Source organism: Seriola aureovittata, chromosome 22 (assembly GCF_021018895.1).
Source record: "Seriola aureovittata isolate HTS-2021-v1 ecotype China chromosome 22, ASM2101889v1, whole genome shotgun sequence".
NCBI lineage: Eukaryota > Metazoa > Chordata > Actinopteri > Carangiformes > Carangidae > Seriola > Seriola aureovittata.
Window position 1 is genome coordinate 8882761 of NC_079385.1, and position 25108 is coordinate 8907868.

Sequence of the window (25108 nt, forward strand, 5' to 3'; positions counted from 1 at the left end):
GGTTTACGTGTATGTGTGTGTAGCGTGCATGTGCATGCATTTTTGTGTGCACACGGTCAGGCATTTTTTCTCATACATCAAACTCCCGCTCTTTTCTGCACCCTTCCTCTCCATTTCCCCCCTTTTTTTTTTTACTTTCCCACTTTTTTTTCTCATTTGTTTTTCCCACACTTCTGCTCCCACAGAGGCAGTGCTAGGCAAATTAAAGTCAGTGTGAGACGTTGTGTAGTACAGCAGTGGTCTCAATCATGGCCCCTAGGGTTCCCAAGTTCCAACCACGCACAAGAGGACTCTATTGGAACCCGTAGGTACCATATTTGTGTGGTGATGACAAAATTACCTGAGGCACACTTGCATAATTTGTACAAAATTGCATATGCCACCTTGACTCCACCATAACCCTGAGCATTTTAGCAAATAAAAATCAGTTTAGAACCTCATTGAAACAGCCATTTTGATTGAGGGTTGTGCTCGAGAAAGATATAAAAATGTCTGCAACACAATGATGGAAAATGACATTACACTTTTCATTTTGATTGATAGCAAGTGCTGCTCAGTTGCTGCACCTCCTTGCCTCCATAAATTACACCATAAATCATGTAATTAGTAGAGGCAACCGCCAGAGAGTTTGAAATGCAGGTTTGCAAGCTTTGAAATGAGGTCACTAAATCTCTGGAGAGATTTTATAATTGAATTGGTGGTTGGTTTTAATGGGCCATGATGTTTGTATGATTTTATTTCCGCTAAGAATAACAGGCATAATTGCTTACTTGATTCTTACTTGCAGGTAGCTACTTTTAATTACTAGCATAATGTGGTATGATTGTTTAGCATCTCTTAAAGGGTGGAATCCAGTCAGGTAATAGGAACCTATGAAAGGCACTTTGCAGGGAAGATTAGAGTTTCAACAAGCTATTGTTGTTTCTAAGTGGCAGATAAGAGCGCTCTCTCTCCCTGACTGAAAATACATGACATTTCTATTTGCAGTGGTGAGAGATATTCCACAAGGAGGTTTGCTGTGGAAATACACCAGTGCAGGATGTAAGGCTTTGGGGGGTCAACCCCTGCTTACTGGAATTAATCGAAACCATAATTACCTCCGCACTAATGAGCCAGTTGTGTTGAGCCGCAGCCAGGTGTTTAGCAGGAAACAGTATGTGACAGTTTGGGTTTGGTGTTCACCCATCTGAGCACATACACAAACACACTCAGGCTCCAAGAACCTGAGTGAGTTGAGCAAACATTTCGCCAGCCGTCAGTGCTGTTCTCTCACCACATACATCCATCTTCCTGAGACGCCTCCTGTCCCACAGCACTGCAGCTTTCCCACCTTGGGAGCCAGATAGGAAGCTGCGGTATGATTTTCACATTTGTTACTCTTTGACAGCTCCACTGAACATGTGTGTTTTAGAGCTGTGGCTCTCAACCCTTTTTGACTGATGTAACCCCACAGCCATGTCAGATGAGCTCAACTACCCCTTTCTCAACACCACCCGTCATGCTCCAAAGTAGTTCATTCGAATTCATTTTAAACTTGAGGTTTCACTAACAGTGGATAATGTTCCAATAATTTATTAGTAGCAAATATTATTACCACATGTAGTGGAAGAAGCTGGACATTTCAACTATTTATCCATTACTTTTAGCTTTTTATTTCAACTGTTTACTGGTTAGCTTTAGCTATCCAATGCTTTTAGCTAACAGTTTACTTTTAGTTTAACAATTTAATCCAGTACTTTCAGGTAATGACTGTTGCTGTTATCTACTTTTAGATAAGTATAATTACGTATTAGTTGACTATAGCAATTAACCATTTAGCTAAATATTTCAGCTGTCATCTTTTAGTTAACTATAACCATTCATCCATTAGTTATACTGTAGCTATCTGTTATTTGGTTAAAATGTTTCCATAACTAGCTACCTAAATTGTTAGTTTATTTGAACGTAATTACTTTTAGTTAAGTGCTTAAAATTATCTGCTCGCTTGCTAACAAGTTCTTGCACACTCATGGTTGCAACATGTTGCCTACTGTTCTGGTGGTACTCAACTGGTGGTTTCTCAAACAAATCAAGTGGTTTTTCACATTAACTACTCAACAATGTTGCTATGTACCCCCTGGCAACTTCAGAAGTGCCCCTTGGGGCACAATTACCCCTTGCTAATGGGTTAGAGTATGTATAGCTTTAGTCTGTGTCTGTTAAATGTATGTTTTGCACTCTGTCCATCTGTGTATATGCATCAACATCTGTGTCAGCAGGTGTGTGTTAACTTGCCGCTAACAGGGTGACAGGTTATAGGTGCTTTGCAATGCCCTCAGGCTTATTCAACAGGCCCAAACTGAGCACACTGTTCCACAGACAATACACTACTATGCTCTGCTTTGCACCTGTGTTATGTTTTCATGCTGACAAAGATGTGCTTTCCTCTTTGTGGGCTAAAGATGTGCTTTGTTTCCATGACTCAGAAGCTAAAATAGTAAAGCTGCCACCAACTCTGAACCAAGGCTCTTTGTAGTAAAATGGCCAAATAACTTCAAACACACAAACACAGCAGTGAATGGTTAGCAAATGGGTGCTATGCGGATTACTCACTGTGTAAAGCTGGCACACAAATGCTGAGTGAACACAATTCTCTTGGCTTTGATTAGCCTCTCATGATTTTCCAATGTGTAACAAATCTCCTATTGTAAAGTGTTATTTGATACATTATGTATTTAACATGAAGTAATCTCATCATTCATAATTTACAAACTGGAGTAGCTATGGTAGGAAAAGAGATTTACAAGGTTTACAATAATGACATCTAAACTCTACAAACATGAGTAGGAGACCTGGACTTCAGTTTTGACAGGGGGAAAAAAAAACATGACAACATCAACACAATAACTCAGCACTTCAAAACAGCAAACTGAATATTTATTAACTTGTCAGCATCAGAGCATTTGTGATGTTGTCACTGTTATGACCAAAAGAAAACCGAAGGATTAAAGAGCGGGAAAGCAGGTTTGTGTCATTGTCTGGTAGGTCACGGTCAGCATCAAGATCATCTAATCAGAGAAAATATACTACTGCCCCCTGGTGGATTCAGAAAATACCTTGACCATGAACTTAAAACTTACAATGCATACAAAGGGTGACTACCATACTGTGTAGCATATAATTCACCAAATTTTCATACTTATCAAACAATGCCCTGCATTTACTATGTTTTCTACACTAATTTATTCATGTCATCCTTTAATTAATTGTCAGCCGTATGTAGTTTACAGCAATAATCTTAACACCAACATTGTTTTTATATTGTACACAGTGTTATTTGTGCTCAGTTGTCTGAAGAATATCATACAAACCAGGAACCTCTTTAATATCTCCACAGCTCCTTCCTTTATGTGAAATACAGCAGCATCTTCCTTTGGCCGGAACAATTTGTGATTCACAACAGTAACCCCATCTATCATGAGTCCTTGAGCAAAACCCTCAAGTCTCACTCATTGACACGGATGAGGATGGCAAAGTCAAGCATCTCTGAAGAAGCACTCAAATTAGAATTTTGTTCGATTTCTGCAGTCCTTGAAGTCTTTCCTTGTTTCAGTGCTTCAGTGCTTTTTTTGCAATTATAGTTGCATTATTTCTTGGAAAGAAATTTCATTTTGCTTCCTAGAATAATGGAAAAAAAGATTGGTTTAAGGTGAGTATGGACCTACAATAGATCTGTAGATCATGTGAACAGAGCTTATTTCACTATTACCAAAGAAATTCTGACCAAGTATAGTTCAGGGACATCCTTACCCAAGCCTTTGAGAAACCTGTTAACCCGTCGATGTTCATTCTCATGGATAGAGTCTAGATACTCCTGCACCCTCACTTCAAACAGTCCTGAGAAAAGAGAAAGAATCATGAACCACTGGATCAACTCCTGGCATCTGAACTTGAGCTTGCTACCGCACCTCTATACCTCTCAGAGCCTGTTTGTGGAGCTCCCTCTCCTGGATGAACCAGCCAAACATCTGGGTCTCCATGAAGACCTCCAGGAAGCGACGGACAGTCTTAGAAGTGATCGCTTTACGAAATCCCTCTCGCTGGAAGGAGCAGGGGACTGGGGAGGAGGACGAGGAGGAGTAGCCATCCTCCCGTTCGCCGATGATGAAGAGTGGATAGTGGCCTACGAGCTCCACAAAGAAACGGACAAAGGCCTCAGACACAACAGTGCCTAGATGTCCAGAGTCTGAAAAGAGGAAGTTATAGCATAATCAACAATACCGCTGAAAGGATGCAAGATGCAAGAAATTAGAGAGCTGGAACTATAAACTTTCATAGTTGTCCTTGTAACGACTTACCACTGGGCGTGTCTCCTCCTCTGTCATTAGCAAGTTCTCTTCTCCTTTCTAGAACGTTCTCCAGGGCTGATTGAAGCTTGTGGGGCAGGATGGAGTCCTCATCATCCAACTACAAGGAAAAGGTTAGGGTTGGATATGATATGTAGATGTAGATATGAAAAGGTTGAAATAAATCACCCACAGATCATGCGGAGCCATAAAAAACACACAAACATGATTCAATGCATGGCTTACCTGTCTGAGAAAACGACTGTTTCCTAGATCCACAACAAGAACCTGTGCACACAAAGCCGACATTATTGTAAAGCACAAAATTTTTTCATTTGTGTATTGATGTGAACTGCTAATAATTGGTGCCTCTTTGACCTCCTCCAGGGGCAGTTCAGTGAGCTGGGGCAGGGAGCTGGAGAGCAGGCCGACAATGAACGGGGTCGGGGTGCAGACGATGTCGAGCATAGCCGAGGGCAGCACAGGAATGTAAGTGTGCTGCCATACAAAGGGGTAAAGCAGTGCCACCACTGCATGGCAGCACTGGGAGAGAGTACTGCAAGATGGATGACAAGAAGAAAAGACAGTCATGAGAGGAGGAACAGATGAGGAATTTGAGATATTATTAAATTATACATAAATAGGGGAAAGGTTTTAGTTGCATGTTTAAACACCAGATGTGATGCTTTTATGGTTTTTAATAGCTTTTTCCTGAATGAGGGATGATGATGGGAGGCAAGAGGAAGAGGCAAAGATGAAAAGAGAAGGAGAGTCATGCGAAGAGAGAGAAAAGGAGAGCTGGAAAAAGAGAAAGAAAAAAGAGAAAGCCATAGACGCAGAGTGACTTGCTCATTCTCGCCATATGAGGGCAGCATAATCTAAAATGCACCCTAAACACTGCGAACTCCCTAAAGTCACAAAATTTCCCATAGAGGAAAGCAAGCCTGCATACTTTCATTTACGTCACTTGACTTCGCATTCCTGTCCCCTACTACTGTGACCATACTTTCTGACTCCCACTGGCTTTCTCCTGCAGAACAAACAAACTGGCCCCAGCACAACAACAACTTTACAGCCTGGCCTCAAAATATCTCTCTGGTATGTTCCCTGAATAAAACTGGGGTTGCCTTAAATTTATTTAAAAATGTTGGTCTGGACCACCCACACTTTTTATAACTTCATAATAAAATCATCCCCAACGCTTTCACCTAATGTCTGCTTACATAAACACTGGAAGAATGATGCAACTTCATGTTTTATAAGAGCTGACACATATATGCAACATACAGATTTTAAGGGGATGTGCGAAGCTTTGGGGTATATGACCAACCTGAGATTGTCTGCAGTGAAGATGACCCTTCGCTCCAACAGCAGAGAGCCGAGCACCCGGAGGAGCAGCCGCAGACTCAAACAGGAGAACAGACATTCAAAGTCAACATGCTCCAGGCGAGAGTCAGAGGGTCGACAGAGCTCCATCGACTGGGAAATAGGATGGATGAGAGTTTATCTTATGTTTTTAATTTCAACAGACAGAATGTGTTGGTGCTCACAGTGTCACACACCTCAGTACCCGAGCCAGGGAGGAAGGTTTTGATGGTGATGGTTCGGCCCGGCGCTGGAAACTGGGCCTCCATGATGGCTCTCATGAAGGGCTGTACTAAGGCTGGAGACAGAGCCCTCCGCCTCTCCACTTCATCCAACACCTACAGCGCACACATATACACAAACACACATACCTTGTAAAATACTGTATGCCAATAATATTATCACATGGAACCAGTGTGAGTGATTTACCTTGGAGAACAGGTTGAAACAGCCGAGGTGACTGACGATACAATAGACCTCTGGTAGACGTTTGCCTTTTCCGCTGGGCTGAAGAGAAAAGAGGAAAGTTCAGTCGAACAGGTATAACAATATCTAACTGTATGTTTTTAGAATGATTTTAGAATTTTTTCAATCCCATATAATTCGTGACACATCAGTTTATATCTGCCCACATCAAACTTTGAAAAATGAAAATCAATATATCAGGAGTACTGAAACACACATAGAAATACACAGAAACATGTAAACACACAAACACATACTTTATACACACATACACACTTTCCCAGTCTCACACACTTCCGCCCAGAGTCTGAGATGGACTGTTTTCCCACAGGCACGCTGACTATTTTGGCACCCTTATTTACTCAGCCGTCATTGTGGTATTTGGCCACTTCCTGTCCAGCAGCGGCTGGACACTTATTTATTCTATTCATTTTTATTTACCAGTAAACGCCGGCAGTATCCAAACCTCCTGCTCCCGTCTTCTCCAGTCAAAACAAAGGAGAACATCTCACTGTGAGGGATGGTCCACAGCAAATACACAAATAAACACGTGATTAATATATTTTGATTGTACATATAAAGAATTCACATAGATAATAGTATACATGCAAACTGTAGTACTGACATTGAGTATTTCTGTGCAGTCTAAACGGACACATCAGCATGGGAGAAAAAGCAAGTTTTCTAGTGGTAATAAGAGTTGCAGTTTCATGGAGTTGTTAAGGGAGTGAAATGACTCTGGGGGAGTCGGCCTCTTCAAAACTATTTTCACCATTAAATTAGCTGAATTTATTATGGAATTTCATAAACAGTGGCAGTAAGTTAATTTTACACTCTCACCTCGGGTAATTCTCCACCGACTCCCAGTCTTTAGCATCAGGGAAACAGAACTGAGGAATGATCCTCAGCTGATCCTCTGTCTCCCTCATGAACTTGAAACTCCGTTCCAACTGCAACATAACAAAAGCCCAGACTTTCATGCATTTCCATTAACTTTATTTCCATTATTACAAATGTATTTTTATCGTTAATTATCCAGAAGAAGTTTGTTCTTATTGACAAATTAAAGCTTACTGTTTTAATGGAGGTTGGATATTTTATACTTCTGTATCTTCTTTATTTACTTCAGCTTCTTAAAATTCACCAGGTTTTGTCCAGCAGATTTGAGCTCAGTTCCATTCTTTGAATTGTTTTGACTGAACCTTTGCCTGCGTGTGTGTGTGCAAGACGTGTATATTTCTACTTTGAGATATTTGGTCCTCAACCTTAAAATGAAATTACCCCCAAAATAATATATGATTCAAGGACTCCTCTGCTCCTGACCTTAGGGGGGAACTGCTGTGTGACCTCCGGCAGATAGTGGGCTCCACCCTTTGACTTCTGCAGCGATACAACCAGGAAATATTCAAAAAGTTTGCGCTGGTGGACGTCCTGTTCCAGAGAGCTGTTTCTGTTGTTGGTACCATTGTAGTGGACCTGGGCCTGGCTTGGCTGGCTCAGTATGGACTGAACTGACACGAGGCGCTGGCGGTTGGCTGAGAGAGAGGAAGTAAGATACAGTGCGGATAAATATGTTGATATAAATATAATGAAAGATGAAGGGGTGTCCTTGAGGTTAAAAAGCTCTGATGATGTAACCTACCTTTTGCTCTATCTTCAACTTCACTCTCAGAGTCACTGTTCTCATCTGTTACTATAAACGAAAGGCAAATTTCATCAGCCAAAAATCCACATTAATATTTTAGACATTATAAAACAGACCATCTTCAAGATAGCCAACATTTCACCAACATCACCTCTTCCTGAGCTTGTCTCAGCATAATGGTAGATCCTCCGTAGATGTTTCTTTCCAATTCGAGCTTCAAAGATGCTATTGATTCTCAACACAACCTGTTAGATAAAAAAGTTCAGTGTAAGGAATTACGACAGCGTCATGTCTTTTCTCAAGGATGAGAACAAAACACTCCTTAATGATATTTGGCAGCTGCACTGAAACCTGGCAGCCATACTGGACTAAAAGAAAATCTGACTTTAATCTATAAATTGGATTAAAGATCCATCAAACGATCTCTTGGAAGTAAAAAGGGGATCTGTGCTTAATCTGACATCATAAAAAAGTTCAGCTTAAATAAAAAGAAACAGTTTCTACAACATGTGACATTATTTTCGTGATCCAGGGCTGCTGGCCTAACATTCAAACACATTCAGACCGTTGGTATCCTGCGGCAGGTGCGGCTGTAGGGCTCGCCGGGCAGCCAAGAAGCGTGTTCAGGACCAGTGGGGGTGGAGGGAGGGCTGAGCTGGGGTGGAGATGAAATTCCCCCACTGCTGCTGGCACTGTGGGTCTGCTGGTTGGTTCTCCGCAGGTCCAGCAGCTTAAAGCCCCTGCCTGAATTCTGCCTGAAGAAGCCAGGCCTTGAGGCCTGTGAACCGAAAAATAATTACTAAGCTTTTCATCTCTAAATCAGAAGTGTTAAATATTATGTTTGGCTTTTTACTGCAGGAACCTTGGTAGTATCAGCGCCAGGAGAGGAGGGCAAAGACTGCTGGGAGCACTGACTCTCCAACTCAATGTCCTCATACGGGTTCTCTTTGGGTGAATCTGCAGAGAGAAAAATTATTGTTTTTGTACATTAAAAATGAGCAGGGGTTCAGTGTCAAAAAGGATTCTGAAAGCACACCTAATAATTAGTAAGACAACTTTGTCAACCTGCATATAAGGTAGTTAAAACTGGGTCCTGCAGAACATTCTTTACACTCCCTAATGTTCCTCTCAGACTTTCACTTCAGTAAACTTTTGAATGCCAGACTTGTTCTTGTAACAGGGTATTTTTACATGTCTTTTACTTAAGTAAATGTTGTGAGTAATTGCACCATATCCACATGTTTCTGATAAAATTACATTTACTGGGCCTAATTGTTAAGGCGCATACCACAAAACTGCAAAATCCAGGGTATGATTCCCAACCGGGCGATCTGTATTGCATGTAATACCTCTCTCTCTCTCCCATCTCCTGTCTCTCTATACTGTCAACTTTCAAATAAAAATAGATGTATTTATTGTTTTCTGCAGAATATATTCAGTGGAGTGGCGGAAAACCTCAGAAAACCCATTTAAGTGAGTGACAAAACAGTCCTTTTGTGCAGTTCCCATCTCACTCGTCTCAACTGCTTCCTCTCTAACATACCTTCCACACATTATCTATATTTCTTGGCACAGATTTCAAAAGGGAAGTCAATCAAGGGAAATAGAAGTGTCTGACCCAGGATGTCTTCATAGTGATGTTCCTGATATAGTGAACGCGAGAGGAGCGGGCTAGTCGACCCTGCAAGGTCTTCAAACTCAAAGGATTTCCTGTCACGGTGAACAGAACGGTACAAATGATTATATAATTGGTTTAGCTGTGGTTATTACATCAGCGAGGAATTCATTTTTCTGATCCTGCTGTACCTATTGATGTTGTCTCGTACTCTCTCGCCCCTGGGTCTCACGTAGACACTGGAAGGAGGTTTTGAGGAAGGTCTTGAGGAAATGGAGGGCAGTGGAGGGAGGTTCCTCTGTCCTCTCCCTTGCCTCTGACTCTCCCCCATGGGCACGACAGCTGGATGCTGGAAGGTACGTCTGGGTTTGGGGACCGGGTTGATGGGGAGCGCTCCCGGCTCTGTGTACACATGCTCCTGGTGCTGCTTCCCTTCTCCGGCCCCGGAGGCTTTCACTGCACCACTCTGACTGATAGCTTCAGATTCTTTCTTCTTCACCTCTACCTGTTTGTCCTTACTCGGAGGGCTGAAGTAATTTCCGAGCTCTGGAGGTGTTTTCCCATGGTTCTCCCCCATAGCCTCCAGCTTTTTAAAGAGAGAGAACACCGCTCTCTTCTCCTGGCTGGTTTGCTCTGTTGCTCTCTTGTCACTGCTTTTCCTCAACGTGCCTACCTGCTGCTGCGCTGCCAATGTAGGTGAACATGGCCTTGAATCACCAAGCTTTTCCACATTCTCTTTCTCATGATCTTGCTTGTCTTTGTGAACCACTCTTTTGCAATCCTCCTCTCTTTGGTTTTCATAGGGCTTACTGCTCTTGAGCGTCCCTCTTAGCTGTTTTCCAGGTTCAACAGGTGAACAAGGCCTTGAATCCCCAAGCTTTCCTACAGTCTCTTTCCCAAGATTTTCCTTTTCCTTCTGGGCTACTCTCCTGCAACTCTCTGCACTCAGCTCATCAGTAGTTTTATTGTTGCTTTTTGTCAGGGATTCTGTCCTTTTTACAGTAGTGCACTGTACTGAAGAACCTGAGGTAATGGGTGAATGAGTGGGTTCCTTTCCCTCCCAAAGAGAAATTTTGTCCTTAATTTTTCCAGCATTGGATCTGGGGACCTTGTTGCCAGCCAAGAGAGTGTTCTCATTGCTGTGAGGGTCAAAATTTGACCTCCTGTGAGCCATCATGTGTGATTCTTCCCTCTGGTTGCTCAGGTTGTCTAATGGGGCGAAGGGAAGTTTTGGCACAACTTCTCTTCTTTGCTCAGCTCCCTTGTTTTCCACTGAAGCAATATGGAAACTACTACTCCCACCAAGATTGCCCTTCTTTAGCCTAAACACACAAAGAAAAAACACAAAGTTACAAATTAACATGAAATGATTGACGTCAAAGTATTCATTAAGATTAAATGTTAAAATGCAGAGTGGTGACCAGGTTTCACAGCAGTGACTTCCTGCTAGGCTACTAAGTTGCCAGGGAGTACATGGAAAGAATTTGGAGTAACTCAGCTAATGTAAAAAATATAAAATAAAACATAAACCACCAAACAAGTAGGATTACAAATTGGTGTTTTACTGATATTTAGTACATTTATTGCTACAACAACTAGAGTAGTTGAAACAGTTAGCTAAAAGTAGGCTAATGGAAATAGTTAGCTAAAATAGTCATCTAAGAGCCATGGATTAGCAGTTGAAATCATCAGCTAAAAGTAATGAGTAAACAGTTGCCTGTAAATACAGGAGGAACAGTTGAAATAGATAAAAAGATGATAAGCAGTTGAAATCGTTAGCTAAATGTATTTAAAAAAAAAGCTTAAAATAGCCAAAAGTGATGAAGCAGCAGTCCGGCTTCTGTCACTGCAAGTTGTAGTAGTATGAATACAGACCTGACCAAAGTGACCTTGTCAGTTGTATAACAAAACAGTGTAAAAAAAAAAAAAAAAAAAAGGTTTGGAACCGTGGTTGTATCAGTGATTACCTATATTCAGTCAGAAAATGCAATATTGTGCTAACAAACAGCTAAGCATTAGAGCGCTACCAGAGTTTCCTGAACTTCCCAGTACGGTCACTGTTACTGCCAGCTAGGGGACACAGTCTTTTTCTGGCGACAGTGGGAAAATTCAGCCTGAGAGTAAATGCCAGAGGACAAGCCTATGACCGAGCATCTTCTTCTCATCAGCCTCACTAAATAAACACATACTTGGACTGGGGCCCATTTCATCAAACTGTTATGTTTTAATAAATAAACCAGAGGAAATGGGAAGCCCTAAGTTGAAAGACCTTTACTGACTTTTCCTTAATGGATGTGAGGAATAAAGGCCAAACCTAAACCCTGTTACTTATTTCTCATGCTCAGGAGAAATTTGTGAGCTATAATGTCCATCATTTCAAGGGAGAATCCTTCACTCATAAACCTGCCCCAATACAAACCTGTTGACAGTGGAGTAGATGCAGTCCTCCTTTGTTTTCATTCTCTTAGTGGCCTCCATGATCACTGTACACCTGAAAGATGGAGAGAGGGAGAGAGAGAGGGATCTTCAGTCAGCACCTTCACTCATTTCTCAGTTTTGTTGCGTGAGACGTTTAGAGTTTGGATGTTAACATTTTTTATTGACATCCTGTCTGGCTTAGCTCCAGTTGACAATTAATGTCAGGCTTTTTCAATTAAACTGCATTTCTCTGAAGCACTTAATTCAAATTTGGGATTTTTTTTTCTTAAAAGCAATAAGGGAATCTGATAATTAATATGATGAATAAAAAAAATACACAAACCTTTTCCCTTAATGCAACAGAGTGGTCTAAAAATATGTTAATTTCGAAACTGCATTATCAAGTATCTGTATCACCACACTTGCAGATTTTTTTTCATTGTTACAGATCAATCTGAGGTTAAAATCCTTGGTGAGACTTGACATTTAATGCAGTGCCATTGCTCTTCTTCAGCTGGTAATGTACTGTATTCAGAGAACAGCTGGTCAGACTCAAGGAAAAACATGACAGCAGCTCCCTTGAGCAGTTCATCACACAAAACAACATTTGAACAGTCATTAGGGACTGTTAGTGATTGAATCACTCTACTCTTTTTTTCCTTTATTATTTTATGATCCTTATTTTGCCACTTTCTCTACACAGAAGACTGACCTTTGACCCCGACAGCAACAAAAATGCTCTGTTCCCCTCTGCATGACTCCCATATTTTCACTTCTCTAAGGCAAATGTTTCAAAGTTCAGTGGCCTTTAAGATAGTGCTAATTTCCCAGATCTGGAACCGGTGTCATCATTTGTTTAGTTGACATGTTTTCCAAGGGACTGTGCGTGAGCCAAGGGACTGAATACAGCCCTTAAAGCTGTAGGTTAGCTGATTAGCTGGGAAACAAGGTATTCATATATTTAGTTACTGTGTGATAGAGACAGCAACCATCCAGACATTGCACAATTAATTAGAAAATGCATAAGCGGTTGCAGTTTTCATTATGCAAATTCTTTTACAATTATTAAAATGAGTAAACAGAAATATGCCTCAATTTAATACCAGTTTGTGCGATTTTAAGCAACAACACAGCAATGAAAATATGAGACAACGAAGTCTATTGAAATCCCACTCTAATCACATGCTGTGTATTAAATATACAAAATCTGTTTCTTACCTCCTTGTGTTGTACAGTTTCCATGTGTTCATTAGTGAAACAGGAGCATATTACCAAAGATGCTGCTATCACAGTATCCATTAGAATAACTTCCAAACCACACCAGTGGCACGGTATGTCCAGATTAAACAGCCTGCAATAATTTTTCTTTCCTGATTGAAGCCTTGATATCAGTTGTCAGACGTTTACTTGAGTGAGAATAGAAACCAACTACTGTTCATACACTCCTCTCCCCGCTTCCTCTCCAATCTTCAACTTTCATTCACTCTATCTCCTCCACACATCCTGAATATGACTCCCTCCCTCCCTCCCTCTCTCTCTCTCTCTCTCTCTCTCTCTCTGTCTCTCTCTCTCTCTCTGTCTCTCTCTCTCTCTCTCTTTCTTTACGTATGTCTCTATCTGCTGGCTGTCTCTCACAAAAATGACATTATGAACATGCTATGTAGAATGAATGAATTACTTTTAATGCTTACTGATATGACTTAATTTCCATAACCTTTCCCAGTGACTCGTGGGACAGACGTCATTGTAGTACGTCATTTCTCTGCAAATCTGAAGTTCGTTGGGATTCATGCCACAGCTGCTTCTGGGCAGCAGTTGCTCATGTAGCTGTACTGTATCAGTTCACTCCCTTTGCCCCATGCTGTGTTTTCAATGTCATACCAAAATTAATAAGAGTGCTCCAATGAGATTTGCAAACTGCAAATGAAGAAAATAATGACAAGGGGTTCTTCTAAAAATGTTCCATCGAAAAAGAAATGACTAAAAATATTTTTCTTTTAAATAATGCGGTGACCATAAAATAATACATTAAAATTTCATAATCACTTCTAAAATCTGCACAGAAAGCATCCTATGACATATTTTGTTTAATTTTGATTGTAATGTATTTCTGATTTATTTATTTATTTCTTCTTCCTGTCCTCGTTATACCCATTTACAAAACTTAAAGGCATTGTTGATATTTTTTTTAAATATTATTTTAGTTGAATTTATAATATATATACAGTTTAAATTTTTTTATATATAATTTTTGTCTTCAATTTTTATTCATATAGTTCTTTTTTCTAATCCTCATTTCTTTCACTACTCTTTTAGTATAACCTTGCAAGTACAGGACATATCACTTCACTGTACATCTTTCCTTAGTATGTGACAAAATTGCCTTTATATCCTTGAAACCTTGAATATATAGATGCTACAAAATATTGGAAAATAGTAGGCCTAGATTCAAGCATGGTGGAAATTTGGAACAACATCTAGTCTTTTAAAGTCATACACAGCACCTCTTACATAAGGAGTACACACAGTTCAAACACATATATACTTAACAAACTATCTATACATTATTGATAAAGGCTTACCAGAATTCAAGTGCTGATAAAGTTCAGTTCCGGGTCCCTGCTTGCAGTGCAGTGAACTGGAGTATTTGACAAAAGTATTTTTTGGCGGTGCATATTTTAAACTATGTAAAAATGAACCAATGATAGGTTGGCTCTTCCCCACAAGTGGCACGGTGACAGGTGAAAGCTGAACAGCTGTCTCTCCAGTTTCTACGGTCAGCTGTGCTTTTAAACGTGTAATTCCACCCCTGTCCTGCTGGTGGCAGCAGTGCGCCGCTGAGCTCTGTGACCGGTGACGTCCGTGACACATGAATCCACAGTAAACACAGACTGTCGCCACACCGAGGACCAGCTAGCTAACGATAACCTGAACGGAGAGGTAAGAAAACGCCTTGTTTTGTTTCTTAATTCGCAGGACGTTGAAACTGTAACTGTTGGTTGTCTGTTTGTAGGCGCTTATTTTGTGTTTTCGGTGCAACAGACCCGGAACTGAAAAAGTAGATAAAGGCTGTATAACGTTATGTGCCCTGTCACTCAGTAAGAAAGAGATGAGTAGAAACTGAAGCGGCAATTCTCCCTGTAACGACAAATTACTGCCGAAAATGAATACAGTTGACTGAACGGCTATGTGAGTACTGGGTGGAGTAAAAAACGTTGTGTCCATATCTTTGAACACGCAGAAATCCTTTCTTAAATAACCAAAGTCTCAACACATTGTTTACTCTAGAGGCACAAATTAGAGCTCGTCTGTTGTGTAATCTACAGAAAACTGATGGCGTCCTTTGAACAGGAGGTCCTGCTTACATTTTCCCTTTCAGTGTGGTGTTGTGCACACAGTGTACAGTGCTACAGTCCTAACTCTAAGTTAATGTATCCTAAAGGGGGTTGCAAAATGCTACCAAACACCAAACAACTGATTGATTTCATTTGCCTTCAAAGAGTTTGTCTAACCTGCACTTTTGCAGGTAACAGTTACTTGAGGTTGTGTTTTGCTAAAAGAATGGAGAAATATAGAATGGTAAGTCAGTCTGTGACATTTTAATAATATTAAGCTAATTAAAGAGGTTATTTTATTAATTACATGATTCTTGAGGCTCTGCTTGTTGGGTACATGTTAAAAAATATGTAATAGCAACTTCTCAAATATGGCTCTTGTGTCCTTGTGGAAAGGACACAGTCACATGCCCAATTGTGTTATTTGCCTGAGGCAGGCTTTTATTGCATTTCATTTAGAGCTAGAGTGAACAGATACACAACCAGATACAGTAAATGTCCTTTGGCAGGCAGTGTACCAGGACTTTTTCGGTTAAGTAGCAGTCATGTGAAATAAAAACATCAGCTGGTTATTGAAAGTATTTATCAAGGAAATGGAAGTGAGGCCACTGACTTTCATATCAGTGTTTCTGAGAGGAATGGTTCTCAACATTTTGGCTTCGACCCCCAGTCATGACAGAAATTGTGTGTTATTCAGTTACTGTGCCAGTTTTTCGTACCACACAGCAGCTTCTGGTCTCATGTGTGTCTTTCAAAAGCATGAGTCTAATGAGTTCCACACAGTAAGGTATACAGATTTTCAATTCGGGGAAAAGAGAGGAGATCGGGAGATACCTAGAGTTGAACTATTGGAACAGAAGAAGGGTTGATGCATCTTGACTTCCTAGTTAGTTGATTCCTGTGTAAACAACATAGTTGCAGCTGAACAGGCTGGTGGGGGAGGTGGTGACACTGGGCCCATTGATACCTGTGGCTGGCAGTGCACACCCCAGCATTGAGACAGGATGCGTCTATTAATGGTTGCCTCTTACATCTAAGGGGGAGGGATGCTTTCAGCAAGAAAGTGTTGCCTGTAGTAGTGCAGGAATCATCCAGGACCAGTTTGAGGAATATATAGATCACCAGGTGTTCATAATCTCGGTTGAACTTTGAAACAAATTGAAATTTCATTAAAGACTACTTGGTCAGCTGTGAACCTGGGATGTGGTGGTTTTTCTAATGTGGATTTCTCTTTTGTAAAAGTTGTCCTTAGTTATTTAACCGAGTTCTCAAATAAATGAGAAATATTAATACAGTTAATTGACTTAATATTGGTTTCCTCTTTCTGCAGGCACAGCTTTGTTGTTGTTCTAGTGATGTGCTTGTCCCATCTGGCATAGTGGGAAATTCTAGCTGAACCCCCCTCCCTTCCTTATCCTGTCGCTGTTCCCCCGAAGACCTCCACCGACACCACCTCCTTCCTTGTTCCTATACCTCCTCTTCCTCCCTCCGGCCGCCCCTGTGATGCCTCCCTCGTGCTGTGGCTACCTGTCACAGTACACCCATCATCATCTGGTTACCTTCCTCCTCACCTTCTTTAGGTAAACTAAACCCGCCCTGCCTCCTGATGTAAAGATTTTTGCTGAAGGCTGTTAGAGCTGTTTTGCATTGTAAATGTAGTCCTGGGTTTTTAGATGACCCTGTGATACCAGTCATGTCCTCAAAGTATCTGGAAACCCAGTGAGGGCTGGACTGGTGCCAGTGACCTCTACAGTGTGACTTATGGGTCTTTTTTGTAAGGTTATTGTGTTTTGTTTTTGGATGATTTTGGAGCTTTTAAAGCTTGACACTTTATTGAACAGTTTAGAAACAAAAATGTCCAAACTCGCCGTTCATTACCTGCTGAGCCGCAGCAGAATAGTGGATGCAAAGTGAAATGGAAATATCAATGTAGCTAGTGTAGAAAGACACTGAATCGATGTGAGCTATTAATTTAGGTGAAAGGTCTATGGGGCAAGGTTAACCCAGGTCCAGCATTGTCAAGATAGCATAAACTATGTGTATTGATTTCCAACAGTCAGGCTTGCTACAGTACACAGCCTGGAATTTATGAAATGTAATATTTTGTAGTTGTAAGAAGTTTGCAGAAAAAAAAAAGAATGTGAAAAATATTGTAAATAGCACATATTTTGTAAAGTGTTGACTGTGGAGATGATCCGTGTGGATAGAAGGTTTGTACACTGTCGGTCTTTTTCTTTTTTTCACTGAAGCACTTATTTCTTTATCCTTATCAACCGCTGTAGAGAAAGTCAAGTAATTTTGAAATGTGCAGCGAACAGAGCGAGGATTATATCATGTTTATGACCATCTGGTAAACATCAGCCATATACTTCTTTATTTAGGCCAAACTCAATCACATAGTTAATCATTAGTTAGTAGTTGTCATATCACACGTCTGTGGCCATGTCACCATAGTCGTGACACACAGTGCCGTCTGCAGCAGATAGTAGCACACAGTGAACTCTGCAGTTGTGTTTGCATTGGATGTTTTTTTTTTTTTCCAATTTCCTATTTCTTAGATAACAATGGAAAGCTATCAGTGTTTCCTGTAAATTCTTGCATCAGATTTTAACTGCTACCACTGTGGAATTTAATCGTGTCCAAAAGGAAAATTTGCTTTTATTGTTTGACCTTATGAAGCCCAAAAAAAACCAAAACAAGATAATGTGGTGTATTGTGGTATTTTTATGCAAATTCTTGCCACTTTTCAAACCATTAGCACTAAATTGTTCCAGTATTTTAAACAAGCATTAAGTAATAGAGCAGTTGCATCCCCTCCCTGAAGTATGACCTTTTTGTTTCTAAATGGATGCTGTTAAATAAATCTCCTATCAAATAAGTTTTTCTTACTAACGCTCTTTTCTGTCTCTCCAGCTATGTGTTGCTGCATGCGTCACGGAAGACGTTCAGCAATGTGAAAGTGAGCATCTCAGCCCAGTGGACGCCATCCATCCAGAATGACAGTGCAGCCGCTTTCTCCCCTGGCGAGGTATGGAGCACCAGCACAACAGAGCAGCAGACAGTACAATGCAGGAACAATGCTTCTCCCACACATACTGTAGATGCTCACTTGGTTCAATAAAACAAATGATAATTGAAATCCCTGTTGTAGCTAAACTGCATTTGATTAACTGTGTTTTCTCTGACTGTTCTAGACATGGGAGGACAATCGTCTGTTTACAGATGAAAAGCAGGCCACTCTGTTCCTTGGAGCTCTGGACTCCATCTTTCTCTTTTCATATGCCGTGGTGAGTATGTTTTTCTGTGTTTAACGAGCTCCTGAAAGCAGCAACATCTGCCACTGAAATGAGTTAGAACTGGCCAAGGCGGATGCTGGCATGCATTCACAGTTTGCCAAGTTGGGCTGGGACTGAAATCTGATCCCTGTTGCTCGCATTTATTCAGGCATGTTGGCCTCTAACAGCAGAAAAAAAAATAGAGATATAAATCATTTGAAATAGACAACTGCACGGAAAATTCCTGTTATATGATGAAACAAAGTGAAAATAAGTTAAAGCACCTCATAACACCCCTCAGACGTATTACATCTGTTGCTGGGACACAGTGTGAAGTACATCATACCGTTTAATTTTGATCCAAATCAGACCTGAAGTGATCTTTTTTTAATCTTGAGTCCCTTGTTTGTTCCTGTCCACACAGGGCCTGTATCTGAGTGGTGTGATTGGGGACAGAGTAAACTTGCGCTACGTGCTCTGCTTCGGCCTGTGTGGCTCTGCTGCAGTGGTAAGAACATGGACGAGTGGTATTATTTATCTCTTGGTAGTGCTCCCTTGTGATCCCACTTTTGTTGTTGGTGTCAAGTTGTAAATCGTCATGGTGTTGATTCAAAGCATTTTATCTTTTCTGTAATTGGCTGTTTTTGGAAATGTTGTTCCCTTTACTGTTTTTCTTTCTGAAGGCTAAAATAAAGATTTTAAATGTATTATATATATATTTTTTTTTATTTGTTTTTAAAGGTGTAAGGCAGAAATAAGATATGTAAGAGGTGGAAAAAAAAGTTGGTGTCTACCAGGACATTGTGATACCTGGTGTTAATATAAAACTCACTATGTATTAATGTGGATGTTGTCAAGTATAAATCAAATGCCAACGTTGTAAAAGACTTAATCCTCTATGTGGGTTTTTAAACATCTAAAAAGAATAGCCAATAATGTTTTTCAATACAACTGTAGCTGTTTGTGTGTTTGCAGGAGTTTTTGTTTGGCACTCTAACAGAATGGCTCCACATCTACAACATCTATCTGTACTGTGGCCTGTGGGTGCTGAACGGGCTGCTGCAGTCGGCCGTGTGGCCGTGCGTGGTGGCCGTCATGGGCAACTGGTTCGGCAAAACTGGGTGTGTGCCGTTTCTCCGTTTATGAAACCTGCTTTTATCCAACACTCCTTCAAGTATTCCCAGCATCTGTCAAGCCCAGAAATATTTAGTCAAGTCGAGCTTTATGATGCACACCCACACACAGAATCACACACACTCACACTCGCACAAAGACATCCATTCACTGGTGCTTCTGCCAAAACATAGACGCCATTTAGAGTCAGTTTTCCGCAGCAGTAGAACTTGCAAATATAATTTGCTGGCTATAAAAATAGCAAGTCACTGAGCTGTCTGTGAAATACCGGTTCATAAAATATACTACGTTCTGTATTTAAAGTGTTTTTTCTTTTGGGAGGCATTATCTGAAAATAGAACCAAAAGTATTTAAAAAATAATATTTGTAACTTTTAATAATTAAACTTCTGGATATTGTTTTCCAGGCGGGGCTTTGTGTTTGGCCTCTGGAGTGCTTGTGCCTCTGTAGGCAACATCCTGGGGGCCTTCTTAGCGTCTAGTGTGCTCAAGTATGGATACGAGGTAACACACACGTACACACTTTACTGATGCCGTTTACCATAACCTTCTCAGCAGCTAAATGCTAACATGGTCTGATGTGTGTTGCTGTGTGCAGTATGCCTTCCTGGTGACCTCGGTGGTGCAGTTTGCTGGCGGGGTGGTGGTGTTCTTCGGCCTGCTCACATCTCCAAAAGAAGTTGGTAAGGACTGCAGGGAACATATTAGAAAACGTGTTCTCTGAATGTATTCAAGTGCATCCTAATGTTATGTAAAATGCTGCTTAGATGCCTGTTTTCCATATAACACTGGAAGATGAAATCCCAATGACTATATGTTTTCAGTCACATTGTTTCTTTTTCAACTTTACTTTAAATTGACCTTGTTCCCACGGAAACCAGTTTGAACTTGTGTCACACTTCACACTGGGAAACTGTGCCTGAAATAAAAAACAGTTGTGTGTGTTTGTGCTACATACACTCTTGACTGAATTCTCCACAGCTTTGAATGTGTGTTTCTGTGTGTGTCTGTGTGTGCACATCAGGTTTGAGTTTGGAGTCTGAGACTAGACTCAGCCCGGTGGAGACGGACACAGACAGCCACAGGCCTCTGATGAGTGACGAGGAGGATGAGGTGAAGGCGGAGGTGTATAGCAGACGATACCAGACAGTTCAGCAGCCGGATGAACCCCTGGCCGAGTCACCTCAAGCTATCAGCTTCTGCCAGGCCTTTTGTCTGCCCGGAGTGCTGCCTGTGAGTCTGAAGTACCAACAAGTCAAGACAAATTCATTTACAACTGGCACTTTGCCACACACAGACTCTGTTTCTGTTTGAACTGCAGTACTCCCTGGCTTACGCATGTCTGAAGCTGGTCAACTACTCCTTCTTCTTCTGGCTTCCTTTCTACCTGAGCAACAACTACGGCTGGAAGGAGGCCGAGGCCGACCGCCTGTCGGTGTGGTATGACGTTGGAGGAATCATCGGTAAGTGGTGGTGCTACTTTTGTTTTAATCATTTTAACATATCACAAAGACAGGAGACAGAATAACATCTCTTTAATAGGCTGGAAATAAATAAGAACTGAAACAAATAGTTGATAAATCGACCGACAGGCAAATGATCTGCAGCTATTTTAATCAATTGAAGTCATTTTTCATTTTTCAAGTTCCTAGTTCCAGCTTCTCCAGTGTGGGGAGTTGATGCTCTTCTTTGACTTGCGAGTTCATTCACTGAACCTTTGGGTTGTGGACTGTTGGCCATACAAAACTAGCAATTTGAAATTGTCCTTGGATTTTAGGAAACTGTGTGGAGTATTGGGTTTTTTTTTACTATTTTGCAACATTTTATTGACAAAATGATTTATCAAAAAGAAACATTTACATAAACAGACATTGTGTATTCACTGCTTATCTTACTCAAAAATTCTGATGGATATGAACTGCTTCTGTCTTGTCTTTTTTATAAATCTCTAATTCTCAGCGTGGCTCTGTCATCTTGTTTCTTTGTGTCAGGAGGAACAGTTCAGGGTCTGATCTCTGACTTCATGGGTAAGAGAGCCCCGGTGTTGGCATTCAGTCTGGCAATGGCGATGGGAGCCCTGGTGGGATACAGCCGTGAGTACATACACATTATCACGCTTTGAAGACTAAATGATCAAAATGAAATAATAAAATGAATTTTTGTTTTTCTTATTTCCTGCTGTCCATCACTTCAACATATTAAGCTCAAGATGTGATAAAAATCTGCACTTCTGAGGCTTAAAAATGTAATCCGTCTCCCTCCTCTCTCAGGATCACCTAACGACCAGGTGATAAACGCTGTGCTGCTGGCAGTCACCGGCTTCTTCATTGGTGGCCCGTCCAATATGATCAGCTCCGCCATATCTGCCGACCTGGGGAGACAGGAGGCTCTGAGAGGCAGTCAGGAGGCTCTCGCTACTGTTACTGGTATAGTGGATGGAACTGGCAGTATAGGAGCTGCGGGGGGACAGGTAAACAAAAATACAGGCTATTCCACAAGGACTCAGCTTATTGTGCTTAAAATTCATTAAGAGAAAACAGCAGGAAAAGATAACACTAACAGGATTAAATTACAAAATAAAAGACCTAATAGTTTATGACTATGGTCAGTGATTTTCTCTGTACTCAGCTATTGAAAATCATGGACGGTCTTGTCCTGGTACATTTGTCCTGCCATTGAAGTCTGTTTAAAATAGATGCACTGCAAGTTATACGTTTGACAACATGTTTGTATTTTCATGTGATGGAAATGCTGGCTTGCACTTTAAGGTTTTCCAACACACACACTACTTTCACACATTTTGCAGCCGCTGCACCATGTTAACTGTGAGAACTAAGGTTTACACATCTACTAAATTTTGCTACTCCTTAGCTTAGATAAGTAGTTGTCGGCTGGTCATTGACCTAATCATGTTAAAAACAATTTTAGGTACAAATGGCGTCACTGAATTCTGAATTAGCATTAATTACAAGAACATTGCAGCACTACAGAGAGGATTAAGTGTAAATATTGTAGACATAAATACGACAGTGTCGAGCAGTGGTTCTACCCACAGTCGCATCCACATTGATTTTTAATCAGTGCATTTTTATCTCCATCACCCTCTAGTACCTGGTGTCCCTGATTGAGAGCAAGCTGGGCTGGATGTGTGTGTTCTACTTCTTCGTCGTCATGGTAAGATGATCTCCCCTAAAATTACAACAGACCTTTTTCACAGGACATTCTGACAGTAGGCCGAGCACGGGTGTAATTCATAAAATGAATGATGCTTCAGTTTCAGGACCCTCAGTGTCACACTAGCTGCTGTCATACAGCATGTTCAAGCCAGGAATGTTCTGTGTGGGGCATTGCTGTTTTGGATTTATGTCCGCAGCAGTGCTAGTCACAGAGCACGTCTGTGTAGAGCCGGCATGGTGGGACAGACGCCAATGCTGTTTTGTTACACGTTACGCCTTGAGGTCACGCTTCTGACTCTGGAGCATGCTATATAAAAGCACACACTGGGCCAGAATTATTCCTGCTTGTTTGGTCCAGTGTAAACAAGCAAATGCGGAGTAACGAGTGGTCTTTTTGGCGGCAATATAGAGGGATCTCTGTATAAAAAGGGGCTACTGTCACAGCCTACTGTGACTACACTTGAATAGAACAGTGCTTTTCCTTTTACTTTAAGTACGAACTTCTGCTGTGTGTAACACCTGATGTTTTTACACCTACATTGGCGTAAAAACAACTTCTCAATTGCTAGTTCTGACTTGAGTAAAGAGCATGAATTAATACCACCTTCTTTTGTTTTTCTACTACAGACAGGGGGCAGCATTGTGTTCATCACTCCCTTGCTCCTCAAAGAACTGCGTGCCATGTGGAGAGACAGACGAGCGCTGCGACACCAGCTGTGAAAGCCTCAACATCTGCCCACCGCAGCGTTTCTACTGTTATCAGTGGCGACACAGCAGATCTGCTCAGAAACAGCTCTTTGTAGGTGAGTTGTGGGGTGTGCAAAGATTTGGTGAAGGCCATTTCTCATGATCAAGAGGGTTAAGGTGACCTAGAGTTTCACACCCACAACCGCAAGCGTATGCCTATTAACACCCATGTGAGCAGGCAGAGAGTCTTTGAGCACAACACTGAGGTTTTATCCACTCATTGAAAACCTAAAATGTTATTGTACACTCCCTATAGTGCAAATGCAAGGATTTAGAGGTTGAAATGTCTGAGTGAACAAAGTTTTGAAAGGGAACCGGATGTCAGTCAGAGCAGTCTGTGAATTCAGGCTTTGCAGGGCCCTCACAGAATGTACTAGTGTATATATTTAAGGGTTTAAACGGATGTAAATATTTTACATGTAGATGTACTTGAGTCAAGTATGAATTTGAATGATGATCATGAATTTGAATTTTAAACCTGGAGTTCTTAATTTAAAGATGAGGCCCTTTCAGACAATCTGAGGGTCAGAATTGCCTAACGAATGTGAATAATAATTGTTATGTAGAACCATATTGTCAGCTTTTGTAGATATGTATGATATTTGTTTTTAGTTGAAATAATAAACATTGCACTCTAGGATTCTTACAATGATTAGATAAAGTCTTAAAGATTTTAGTAAACCACTTAGGTTTTCGCTGGCCACTTGATTTCTACTGTGTACAGTTTTGTGTAATCGGGGTCAGGAATTATACTGTAAAGGCTTTTCATTACGTGGGCTAGTTCTCTTGATTCTCTGTTCATTTCAGTTACTTATTTAATATTTGCTCATCATTCCCTTTTCACTTCCTGTTCGAAGGAGTGTATACCGTTTCTTAGGTTACAAGAGATCCCCGTGAAAACCCTTTTCTCACCGTTTTAGTTAACAGTGTAGCGTACAAGAGGGAACGGTTTTGCCTGTTTGTAGCCGGAGCTACAAGTTTGTTGGGGGGGTAAAATACTGGTCTTTTTATGTCTTATTTCATGATATACAGGGTGGGTAAATGATCATACAACACCAGCTGTTTGCTAGTTTACACCTGAACACTGTGTGTCTGTATTATTAGACACACTGGTTGGTAACCAGCCAGCAATTCAATGAAGATTGTTTTGGTTAGAATCAGACTAAAGTAGGTGATTTTCCAAACACTATGGTCAGTAGATACTAGAGACAGTTTGCACCCTTGTGTGCAGATACATGAATCATCACGTGAAGTGCTTTTAACATGTAGGAAGACTGATATCAGGGCATATTTTTACCATCATCGCTGGTATGAGATTGGTTCCTAATGCTCAACTGAACAACTAAACGTTTCTAATGCAATGGAGCTTAAAATGATACTTGAACTTCTGGTATCTCTGAACTCAAATTTAATAGAATGTAAATTTAACTGCATCTGTGGTGTATTTTTTATTTGTTATTATTTGTATGTTTCAGGTTTTAACCAATGTAAATATAATTGTTGTTTTAAATAAATGCAAATGACATTTTGCAAATCATCTATATTTCAGATAGGATTCTTTTGGTTTGGGTGGAAACTTGAACTTGATTTTATTATAGCTTCTAATCTG

At 40.8% G+C, this 25108-nt stretch overlaps 2 protein-coding genes across 4 annotated transcripts; one reads left to right on the forward strand and one right to left on the reverse strand.

Moving 5' to 3' along the window:
• Positions 1-2887: 2887 nt before the first annotated feature.
• LOC130163868 (DENN domain-containing protein 2A-like) lies at positions 2888-14591 on the reverse strand. Of its 2 annotated transcripts, none has more exons than XM_056368306.1 (20): positions 14416-14591; positions 11835-11906; positions 9607-10737; positions 9419-9510; positions 8663-8757; positions 8366-8578; positions 7952-8045; positions 7798-7848; positions 7479-7690; positions 6996-7105; positions 6597-6666; positions 6120-6197; positions 5888-6028; positions 5656-5804; positions 4704-4881; positions 4572-4613; positions 4338-4446; positions 3956-4225; positions 3790-3876; positions 2888-3657 (listed from the first exon to the last, which is right to left on the reverse strand). In XM_056368306.1, exons 2-20 carry the CDS (start codon positions 11891-11893, stop codon positions 3626-3628), a joined length of 3213 nt encoding a protein of 1070 aa, XP_056224281.1. In that variant the 5' UTR covers positions 11894-11906; positions 14416-14591; the 3' UTR covers positions 2888-3625. The 2 variants fall into 2 exon arrangements, with proteins under 2 accessions (XP_056224281.1, XP_056224280.1); XM_056368305.1 differs by lacking the exon at positions 14416-14591 and adding an exon at positions 13052-13305.
• A 79-nt stretch (positions 14592-14670) lies between these two features.
• On the forward strand, positions 14671-25042 carry slc37a3 (solute carrier family 37 member 3). 2 transcript variants are annotated; one of them, XM_056367259.1, is made up of 14 exons: positions 14671-14773; positions 16499-16748; positions 18082-18196; positions 18363-18455; positions 18868-18951; positions 19419-19564; positions 19984-20080; positions 20175-20259; positions 20601-20809; positions 20898-21039; positions 21568-21669; positions 21847-22046; positions 22685-22750; positions 23380-25042. In XM_056367259.1, the coding sequence occupies exons 2-14, from the start codon at positions 16672-16674 to the stop codon at positions 23470-23472; spliced, it is 1509 nt and encodes a 502-aa protein (XP_056223234.1). In that variant the 5' UTR covers positions 14671-14773; positions 16499-16671; the 3' UTR covers positions 23473-25042. The 2 variants fall into 2 exon arrangements, with proteins under 2 accessions (XP_056223234.1, XP_056223233.1); XM_056367258.1 differs by lacking the exon at positions 14671-14773 and adding an exon at positions 14871-15022.
• Positions 25043-25108: the final 66 nt, after the last annotated feature.